This window comes from Periplaneta americana, chromosome 11 (genome assembly GCF_040183065.1).
Source record: "Periplaneta americana isolate PAMFEO1 chromosome 11, P.americana_PAMFEO1_priV1, whole genome shotgun sequence".
In the NCBI taxonomy this organism is placed as follows: domain Eukaryota; kingdom Metazoa; phylum Arthropoda; class Insecta; order Blattodea; family Blattidae; genus Periplaneta; species Periplaneta americana.
In genome coordinates this window covers 158,614,300-158,626,364 of record NC_091127.1, presented here as the reverse complement: position 1 = coordinate 158,626,364, position 12,065 = coordinate 158,614,300, and the positions used below count along the sequence as shown (strand labels likewise).

Here is a 12,065-nt window from a genome sequence, read left to right as displayed (position 1 = left end):
AATGTCAGGGGCTTAAAATAGCTCTCCTGGAAAAAAAAATAGTAAAATGGACTTGGAACAGTCTGGTTCTAGGCCATCGATATGTTATTTTACCTTGGTTTCATGCATGTATATAACAAAAATGACTGAATCTGAAGCTCATGGACACTTTCTCACTCGTTTATCAGTACTTAGGAACACAGTCACTGCACAGATTTTATTGCCGTGTGCAAGACTCGTGAAATCACTTCTTGCACACAATGAATATAATCCAGTACATTTTTTTGTCATCATTCTTATTAGGCGGCGTTTAAGGGTACGGTAAGGAATCCTGTTTTCTTGCGATGCTCTAAAACAGTTCATACCCTCTGTTATAACATGTTCCATCGCAAGTTGAAGACTGTCCTCAATCCACTGACCTCTATCAGAGGATCTTACGTAATGTTTACACATTCCCTACAATAAAACCAAAAATTAAACTCTTGCAACAAATTGCCATCTTACCCCGAAAGAAAGTGATCATCTTCCCCAAGTATCGGGGTAAGATGCTTAGGCCGTGTCTCAAAGCTCAAGTCCATACTACACACTAGTGACTAGCAACTAGGTGACTTGTAAACTACACACTAGGGAGCTTTGGACATGTATGCTTGAATCATGGCCTTCTTCATAGATTATTTTTCTAAAAACCATGACATCACGGTGCAGCACTAAATTAAGAAGGCAGTGTCCTAATGCAGTTTCATTACGAGTTGTATGGAAAAGATAAGGGCTTAATATATTACAATAATGATTAAAACATTCTACAGAAGGTACTAACAATATCAGTGTTCAAAGTTAACGTGTTATTCTAAATTATATTTACATTATTTTACTTCCAAAGCATTTTCAGATTTCATAACCCCATTTGCTGATGAGGTATCCATGTTTGTTTAGTGAACAAGTCAACAATCAAGCAAGCATTTTCGTTGACTAGCTACTACGGACTTGATTGCTATGGACTATGTAGCTTTGGATCATGACTTCAGACGTCACATCCGGCTATTTAGTCAACAATCTAGTTCACTTCAGCTGAAAATGTAGCTTTGAGACACGGCCTTAGTGCTGTGACGCAGCCTAAGATGGCGGAGCAAGGTCGTTGGTTGTTAACAATTGAAACTTTAGAACCTTTACAACAATATCTATTACAAAGGTTTGACAGTTATTACGAATTCAAGGATATATTAAAATTTTTATGTATCTTTGCAGTTATTTTATAACAGAAAAATGAGCCGTTTTCGTGCCTTTTGGTACAAAACAGAAAACATTAATTACCTTGTTTAAAGATACAGGTTTTCTTTATATCTACACTGTAGGCATCTTTCCCCGATAGTCGGGTAAGATGGCAAATGCAATTAACACATTTACTGATATATGTATTTTACCTGAACTTGCTTTGATACATGTATATAACAAAAATGACTTAATCTAAAGCTCACGGACACTTTCTCACTCGTTTATCACTACCTACTTAGCAACACAGTCATTGCACATATTTTATTGTCGTGTGCAAAACTCGTGAAATTACTTCTTGCACATAATGAATTTAATCCAGTACATTTTCTGCCATCATTCTTTTTAGGCGGCGTTTAAGGGTACGGTAAGGAATCTCGTATGCTTGCGATGCTCTAAAACTATCTATACCTCCTGTTCTAACATGTTCCATCGCAAGTTGAAGACTGTCCTCAATCCACTAACGTCTATCAGAGGGCCTTACGTAATGTTTACACATTCCCTACAATAAAACAAAAAATTAAACTCTTGCAACAAATTGCCATCTTACCCCGAAAGAAAGTGAGGCATCTTCCCCAAGTATCGGGGTAAGATGCCTAGTACTGTGACGCAGCCTAAGATGGCGGAGCAAGGTCGTTGATTGTTAACAATACAAACTTTAGAACTTTTGCAACAATATCCATTACAAAGGTTTGACAGTTATTACGAATTAAGGGATGTATTAAAATTTTAATGTACCTTTGCAATTATTTTATATCAGAAAAATGAGCCGTTTTCTTGCTTTTCTTCTTCTCACAACAAGAACACGTGGCAAAATGAGTTAGTTTCCACTCTACAGACATTCAACTGTCTCAGTGACCATGAAGACATGAGTGTGACGTTCTCTCGTGGAAGAATAGGAAACTACAAAGAAATAAGCATTTTCCCCCGATAGTCATCTCCCCCCGATTCACTCTATGTATTTCGGTACATCATAGTAATATGATACGCGTAAGTAATGACTAGGCTTCGAGACTTCGGACCCGATAGAGCAGTTCAGTGGAAAATCTGCATAACGGCGTACTGAGTATAGTGGTAAAGCGTACAGTGGGTGGGGGTACTGTAGAATGAATGCCAACAAATACGCAAAGGAAAACGCTCTCGATTTGAAGGTTCTGGTGAATAATTTGGTTTTCATACAAACTGTGTCTGAAACTATTACACGGTTAGAAAAGTCAGAGCAAGAGATGCCGGAAGCCCTCAAATTAATTGAGGAAATGACACAGAGAATTAATGAGATACCAAGTACACCGGTTAGGCTTACTGAACGTGTAAAACAGAAGTAGAAATCAATTTTATGTAAAAATAACGGATATGAGCATTGTGTAATACAAACAGCAAATTAGTGCACATAGAGTCACCCTAGAATAAAACACTGTCTCTTAGAGACTGCAATGATGTTACGTTTTTTCGTTTTGCCCCTATAAAGTCAGGCGACGTAGAGCGCATCTTTTCACAGTACAAACTGTATTTGGTAGACAACTGAAAAAGATTTACGTTTGAGACACTGAGAATGTATCGTGTAGTAGGTACATTGCAATTCGGTACTGTAACTGCACTTCCTAAAGACGACCAATAGGATAAATGAAGAAATTAAAATTACTACATGTTTATTTCCACCATTAACACTGTGTATAATTAAACACAAATGCTTATAAAAGACAGGAGAATAAATGCTTTTCACATTCTTTTGACATTATCATTGTGTAATGTATATTTACTTTCAGAATGTACATATGTGTGCGTTTCCCCATACTACCGTACTCTATTCTAAACAGCAACGTTGTTACCTCAACACATCTCTACCTTTCACTACCTGCAGCGAGTCAACAAGCTATAGTACATGCACAGTAAACTTATTGTATCGGGTCCAAAGTCTCGATGCCTGGTAATCACTTTGTGATTCAAGACGACCAGCGTTGCCAACCTGAACACGAGCGAGTCGGCTACAAACGTCCCGAAATTCAGCTACAAAGACTGAAATTAAGCTACGCTCGAAACTTGAAGAATTTGCGTATATGTTGTTCAGTGTGCTGTGTTTAACGATGATTTCATTGCCCGTTATATTAATTTAATAAAAATAATTCGAAAGAAAAAATAATAATATAATTAAATATTGTTATTATTATTATTAATGGGGTTATTAATGTTAATATTTATAATAATCATTATTATTTTTTACAAACAGAAAGGCAATACATAGGCCTAAGCATCAACACACTTCTATAGGTTTGGTAAAGCGTTGCTCAACTCAGTCTATAAAGTATGTAGCAATATAAAAAAGGGAAAGCATTTATTAACTCACCTAATGAAATCTAGTTGATCCTTTTGATAACACTTGCTAACACAAAAAAAAATGTCACAGTGTCCACGTTTTATATATATTTGTCTACGTATTCATACATATTTACAGTCAAAATTTTGTAAACACTAACACACATTGAAGAAGCCATCAACCTCTTCTTCTTCCTGTTGTTCGTCATTTGGTCCTGCCTTAGGATATAACACTGACTTGTCATTGATCTTAGCATGCGATGATAACAGGAGACCATTCTGTGTGTTCGTAGCAAGCTTATTACGTGGATTAATTTCTATGCGGCAGGCTTCTCTTCCTCGTGGATGATTGGCACTCACTGTCAGAATTCAAGATGAAATCACAACACACTACACTAAACTGCACACAAAAGTTACATTTACTAAGTAGGTCCTATTTTAGTGGAACTCGACTGACTGGAAATCAGACACATGTAAGACTGTTTTCCTTATTTCCAGTATACTGACGGGGGAAGACGCCATGAAAGGAAATAAATAACAATGAAACATAAGTCTCACACATTTTAAAAACTGGACCTTCCCGGCCTTCCCACTCATATCTATCTCATTGTCAATTTGTTGCGAAATTTTGTGCAAAACATTGCAGGCCTAAACACGGTGTCATCGGAAGACTATTTGTAAAGTGCGGTATGTATGAAGATATTTTAGATTTTAGAACTTTAGACATAGCCCTTATTTTTTAATAAATAGAACAGATGATCAATGTTATAATGTTTACAATGTTTTGCACAAAGTGTCGTAACAAATGGACAGTGAGATAGATATGCATGGGAAGAGCCAGTTTTTTAAATCTAAGAGGCTTAAGTTTCATTGTTATTTGAAGTCGGAGTACGGTTATTTTTGCCGAATAGGCAACCCCTAATAAAAACTCTGCCATGTGCAGGGAAGTTCACAAACAGAAGAACTGTCAGGTTACTGGTTTACTTTTGTTGGGTAGGCGACCCCTAATAAACCGCCTGACGGGTGTCAGCAAATTCACGAGTACAGAAATTGTCAGTAAGAGGCGCTATTCACATAACAGGGAAATAAAACTGAAAATAGGAATCCTACCCTTGCCATAAATGCGGGTCACATTGTTTAGAATTCAGTCTGTGACACAAAGTTTCAACCGGTATGTTTTCGTATTTTAATGAGGAAGTGAGGAAATTCTGGTGGGTATTAGTATGAGAAAACACATTTGTTAAAAGAAAATGTTTACACGTGGTCGCTCGATCGAATCTCAATTCGGCTACATTTTGACATTCGGCTACGACCATTCTGCTACAAGCTACATGACTAAAAATTAAGCTACGTTTAGCCGAATTCGGCCACGGTTGGCAACGCTGAAGACGACGCCCATTCCGTCGGACCTCGGCCACTTAGTCACTCGTAATAAGTGCACCTCTGTACATAGTGCGTTGGACATTATGCCACTGTCACACATATTCTGTGACACAGTACATGGGGGTAGGCCACCAAAGGGAAAACTGAGAGGTAGAACTTAAAAGCTGAGAAGGCTTAAATCCGGCATCGGAGCTGGAATACGGTGTGGATAAAGAGTCAACACGTAGAGCTGAATACCCGAGTTCGAGTCCCGGTGCCCGAGAGAATTTTTCTCCGTTCCACCCCATCCTTCATCACACGATAACGCAGAATTCCTGCACGGAAGTATCATATGTACTTCGATATATCATAATAATCTGGACTTTTCTAATGGCATATTCTAGAGCAAAGTTAAAAAGTAAAAAGTAAAGGTGATAGTACAATTTACAGTCAATTGAAAAATATATGCAAATGCATGAACTTCCTGGCCCTAGTCATTGTGATAAAATAGTAATTGTTGCTTTAGTATTGATTGATAAACTGATGTCCTTTCTCGTAATATTATGAGTTGTCACAGATTTCATGTAATTCCTACACAAATTTCTAGAGATTCTCCGCTAATATTTTAATATATTTTTAGGGGATAGGCTACTGCTTACAATCATTAAATTGAGAACTAGGTCTGTTTTCTTGTAATCATTATAGAAAAATAAAAACTTTTAAGCTCAAGATAAAAAAATATACAGTAAAAATACAGTCTACTCTACACAGTCACGAAGCTCAATACGTGGTAAATATGCATCCGTAGATAGTTGCTAACCACTAGGATCGCTACTATCGTCTCATTATAGACAATGCGAAATAGTACTGGCACAGTCTATTGTTCCTAGCACCCTCACAACTCAAGCTTCGTGACTGTATATACTGGACTGTGGTAAAAATGGCTGCACCTCAGCAACAAACACAATTTGCTAACATGTTCCAGCGGAGTCCCCTCAGTTGGAAGTGGTTACCCAGTCGCTAAGGGGTTGGACGGCAAGAGCCGGGTCCTTCGTTGCCGAGAAGATGGCGCTCTTCGAAAGACTGGGCGAGGACTCCAGAGCAGCTGCCTTCTTCGATAGGTGAGAGCACAAAAGATTTGGAAGCTGAAGTGTTGTAGATGAAATGGAATATCTTTTAATATTGTGATGAAGTATTTTCACCTTAAAACCGCTTCGGAACTATTTAGTACAGTGCCGCTCGATATTTGGAAATTTCGTATACTTTGTTGAGTTCGTCGTGGATTTGTATGTATTTATTAATACTACAATTGGGTATACACCCGATGGCAGTGATATATAATATACAATAATAACATTACAAAAATTACAGTAATAATAATAATAATAATAATAATAATAATAATAATAATAATAATAATCCGTGGCGCTACAGCCCACGAAGGGCCAAGACCGACCAGCCGGCTGCTGGCCTCACGCCCACATGCCGAAGCAGAGGTGAACGATCATCCAACCAGAATAGAGGTATCGTGTGGTTAGCACGATGAGCCCCCAAGCCGTTATAGCTGGTTTGCGTAACCGGATTTCGCTACCTACCGTAGCTCCCCAAGTGCATCACGATGCTGGGTGGGCACCGGTCCCATACACTGGCCGAAATTTCATGAGAAAATTTCTTCCCCTATGAGGACTTGAACCAGCGCGCATTCCGTAACGCGAATCCTAGGCTGGATACCTTAGACCACGACGCCACGGCGCGGGACTAATTACAGTAATAACGCTAATAAAATAAACGTAAATTTAAATCGAACTATAAATAAATAAATAAATAAATGCAATAAACCTAGGACTATATATAAGAACTATGCTATAATAACAATAACACCTGCTTAAGCAAAAGTAAACCTAACTTAATAAGTACTTCTATTAAACCCAACTATTATCAACTTAATTAATTACAAGTCACCTTAATTAATTTCATATCAACTTAATTAATTACATATCAACTTAATTAATTTCATATCAACTTAATTAATTACATGACCAACTTAGATAATTACAATGCACCTACAGTTAAATTTTCAGTCTAATCTTCTCAATCTTTCCTTAAATGTATTGATTTTGAGAGAACCACTCTGAAAGATTGCCGCAGGTAAGCTGTTCCAGTCTACTATTGTGCGGTTAACAAAGGAAAATTTTGCCACGTCCGTTCTTTGTATTTTGCATTTAAATTTCCTAATATGAGCAGCCCTGCCTAAGTATGATGATGCTACTAATCTAGTATTGATTTCGATCCATGCTTTGTGTCCCAATTGTGCCTTAAGGGAAGACTCCACTGAAAATCATGAACATTTTTCCCAATTTTTTTTTAACTATTTCACTTATTCAGAATTTATATTTTCATACCCCAAATGGATTCAGCTCAATTCTGATTACAAATACTCGTATGTTTACACTTTTTGAATTAAGGCTGGAAGGGGGCGTGGAATTTAAAGAGCTGTCAAAATTGTTTTTCCTCGAAGAATTGTTTTTTTTTTAATTTCTGATTACAAATCTAGTAATTTTTAACTTTTTGTTGGCTCCCTGAAGTTACTAGATGAATGTAGCGGAGGAGAATATTAATTTACATAAATATTCATTTCATTTTCAAATTTATTTTTCTGTGTTCCTTTTTGTTGATTCAACACCAACTTTCTTATGCCAAATATTAATCAATCTGGATGAAATTTTTACTGCAAGTATTTATGAGGTAGCTGCATGTTTCTATGCATTTATTTTGTGAGAAATGCTGCTAGTTTATTTTATTAATATTGTTCTTAATGTTGCTAGTTTATTTTATTAATATTTTGTTTAAGAAAAAAATTAATAAAATAAACTAGCAATATTTCTCACAAAATAAATGCATAGAAACTTGCAGGTACCCTATAAATACTTGCAGTAAAAATTTCATCCAGATTGATTAACATTTGGCATAAGAAAGTTGGTGTTGAATTAACAAAAATGAACACAGAAAAATAAATTTGAAAATAAAATGAATATTTATGTAAATTAATATTCTCCTCCGCTACATTCATCTAGTAACTTCAGGGAGCCAACAAAAAGTTACTAGATTTATAATCAGAAATTTAAAAAAAAGAATTCTTCGATGAAAAACAATTTTGACAGCTCTTTAATTCCACGCCCCCTTCCAGCCTTAATTTAAAAAGTGTAAACATACGAGTATTTGTAATCAGAAATAAGCTGAATCCATTTCGGGTATGAAAATATAAATTCTGAATAAGTGAAATAACAAAAAAAAAAAAAAAATTGGAAAAATTGTCATGATTTTCAGTGGAGTCTTCCCTTAAACAATGCGGTCAGACTGGGTTTTCGTCGCCTTGATTTGAGAAATTCTCACTCTAAGTCTTTTATTATCTCTTCACCATGTCCCTTTCCCATTTTGACATATTTTTCTGCCTTGCGTTGGACCTTTTCTATTGAATCGGTTTGGTTTTGTCTGTAAGGATCCCAACCTATTGCTCCATATCCCATAATTGGGCGAACAGGGGTTTTGCACGCTAATTCTTTTGACCTTCGGTTATCATGTAATAGTACATTATGCAACGAGCCTATAATGATAGTAATTAAGAATCGAGTATGGATATTTATGAAACGAGCGTAAGCGAGTTTCATAATTTTCATACGAGCTTCTTAATTACCATTATAGGAGAGCTTCATACGACTTTTTATGCTCGACCATATTTCTAACTTGAAATTACCGGTATTCAGATGTATACATTTTATTTGTATCTGACAAGATCGGAAGTGACTTTGTTCTAGGTCGTGAATTGTGAGATGTGCGCAGACGCGAAAGTATTGATTTTTTCCGAGGAACAATAATGTCATTGACCTTGACGTAATCCCGTTAAACTTGATATAACCTTGATTATTGAATTCGACATTGAAAAACGAGATGACAAATTGAATTTATTTGAATATTATTTACAATTAACGCTAATTATTATAGTAACAGAACATAACCTTCTGCGACAGTATTGGATTTCCAGCCTCCGTGACTTTTCGCTAATTCTCTTTCGATTGCATATCCGAGAATAATCGATACTTGCGGTTTTGTAACGGTAGAAAGCTGACCTGTCATTGGCTGAACAGTTGTAACCTGAGTCGTCATTGGCTGAAAGACCTGACCTTTAATGAGTAGGTGTACTTTAATGACATGCATTAAAGGTCTGCTACCAGGTGTATAATTACTACATTTCGGCATGGTCGAGCATAAACAATCTTAACTGTCTCTATTGAAGAGTCTCAGTGATTCCACTAGCAGGCTGTTGAGATTTCGTTCATATTTTACTACTATATTTTTTAGTGCGTCGTTTCTGTATCTTGAGATGCTGAAGTTCCGATGATGTCTGACAACCGTCTTTACCCCCAAAGAAATGTCCTTGGCACTCATTTGTCTTAGAGGCTGAGTTAACCACAATACCATTAGATCATCATCGTCATCATCATCATAATCACTACGATGCACAGTGGGTCAATCACGAATCTGGCTGGACAAAAGTATTTTCTTGATCATTTAAAACTCATGATTTATTCCGTGTATATCATTCACAAACAACTGTTTCTCAATTCCCCACACTAGAAACGCATCTCAGTTCAATATTAACAACACAGCACAGCCCTCAATCCGATTATCTCCGGCACGAAAGCGCCTTAGTCGACTGAGCTACGCCGGTGGCTTCCGGAATCTTCGAATCCAGTTCTTCAAATAGCTGTAACCGCGTGATTCTCTGTATCAAAATGCTACAATAAACACTAAGGCAGCATAAATACAACTACATACATCCACCCGTTAAACGACTTTGCCATATGGTGTAAACAACGCGTGCTTGCGCTCGGGTGCGGGTTCGATTCCCGCTTGGGCTGTTTACTTGTTTGGGTTTCTCCGAGGTTTTCTCCAATCGTAAGGCAAATGTCAGGTAATCTGTGGTGAATCCTCGGCCTCATCTCGCTATCACCAATTCCATCGACGCAAAATAACCTTATAGTTGATACAGCGTCGTTAAATAACCAAATAAAAATAAGATTCTGGAAATAAAAACTCTTACTAACAACATGAAAATAAAAATAGGAATACGAGAATGTTCTGAATGTGTACAAAAATGCTCAGAAAAGAATTTTGTAGTTAATTTCAGTCGTCAGTGGAAGCAGATTCATAGAAGTAAAAAAAAAATCGTGCTAAGTATTGAAAAATTAATAAATAAAATTTTCTTAATCGATATATGATGTAATTCTCTCTAGAAAAACAGAAACTGTATCAGCCTAATCCGCCTCATGTCTAGTAATACGCAGGAAGATAATTATTTCGTAAAAGTAGTAGTAGACCTAACAGAAGAGAAATTCAACCTCTTGTCTCTGCACATTCGCATCAAGAACTAAGCCAGTTAAATTTATTGTTTGAAAAGGAACGTATCGAATTGACGAGAAGCGAAGTTAGTATGATTGGAAATCAAATCACGCTTATATATGCTACTTATAATTCCTGTACAAGTGTTCAAGAAGATCTGTTATACAGGAGGAAATTTATTAATTTTGTCTAAAACCTTCCCCTATAAAGGGGTAGTTCCTCCCACACAAACGTAATGAGAACTTGTACGCAAAAAATATATGCTACATGTGATTCGTGTGTAAAATTTCATGAAAACCTATTAGATAGAGTATAAGTTATTAATTTTGTCCGGCTAGATTTCCGTTTTGACCCACTGTGCAATGTTTAGGCAAAGTCTCTGTCTTGCACGCCTGCATTGCGTAACGTTGAGGCATTCCTTCCGACGCACGTTATCGCACCCAGGCTACCAATAACAGCTGAGCGCAAACAGGAAGATGTAATGACTACTGAACAGTTTAGATTTTGTCATGCTCGACTCCATACAATAACTAAGTGCATCGTGCATTGATGTGAGATCATTCCTTGCTGCCAGGTATCTGAGGCCGACGGCAGAGTCCCCGCAACAGCCGGTGCGTGGGGACTCGCCCCCCGACCCCAACACGGCGTCGTCCGGGGGCGCGGAAGACGAGTGCTCGACGTCGGCAGCCACTTCCGGCGAGGAGGTGTGGGGCACGCCGACGAGCGGCGGCGAGCTGGACGAAGAGCTCGTGTTCCCCGCCGCCGATGTGTCTGCAGTGTCGGTGAGGCAAACTTTTCTAGAAATACGTATATTTAACTACTGCATAGTAGAGTTGGGTCGATTCGTGAACGAATCGTTCATTCGAACGACTTATAATAAAAAATCGTAAGAATCGATTCGTGGTATCAACGAATCGTCGTTCAAACGAATCGTCATTCAAAAGAATATGAAGGAATCGGCATGGTATCGTAACCCACGATTCTATTCGTTGTTTGATGTAACCTGTCAACGGACATTTCCGAACCGTGTCGAATGCTCCCGAGCGAGAGTGAAATCAAAATATGTACTGCATTTGTTAAGTATGGAAAATAATGAACACAAACCTGAAATTTGCATAGTTAAATAGAGATGTAATGCAAAAAATGTACTTCATAACAAGGTTCAGTTGATAAATTATAATTTAGAGACATTATCTTGGGTAATTTTGTAGACTAATGGAGTTCATACTGAATGGTTCCAGCCAATGAGAAAGAGACAATCCAATGTCTCGCCTCTTATGCCATCTATGCGAGAGATGTAGAACGTTTTTGTTCTACGCGTGGTTTGCAAAGGAAAGTGTCTTGCGACGATTCAAAAGAATAGTTGGAATCGCAGACTGGGAAGAATCGTGAACGAATCGTTAGAATCGATTCGTAATGTGTGATTGAATCGCTGGAATCGACTTCTGAAAAAGAATCGTGTTGCCCAACTCTACTGCATAGTGTTGCCTCAAAGCAACACATTGCTTTTTATTTTCTCATTTTTTCTGCGTGATGTTCAGATGCATTCTGTTGTTCTGAGGCAACGCTCTGAAGTTAGCAACGAAGACAGAGTCGAAGAAAATTTAAGAAGTTGGTATCTCTGAGTCTATGGCGCCAATAAAACAGCTGAACGTTATTTGAGAAAAAAATAACTCATGCAGTAGAGGGTTAATAGGGGGACAATTTACTTCGCTTTAAATTACTGTAAGACATTAATATAT

The 12,065-nt window shown here is 37.4% G+C and overlaps 1 protein-coding gene across 1 annotated transcript in view; it reads left to right on the top strand.

The window, feature by feature from the left end:
* PsGEF (Protostome-specific GEF) overlaps positions 1 to 12,065 on the top strand; it is a 509,082-nt gene that overhangs the window by 480,296 nt on the left and 16,721 nt on the right. Inside the window, exons 26-27 of the mRNA XM_069840300.1 lie at positions 5,909 to 6,044; positions 10,898 to 11,105. Coding sequence (XP_069696401.1) covers positions 5,909 to 6,044; positions 10,898 to 11,105 — 344 coding nt within the window. The remainder of the gene's footprint in view (positions 1 to 5,908; positions 6,045 to 10,897; positions 11,106 to 12,065) is intronic.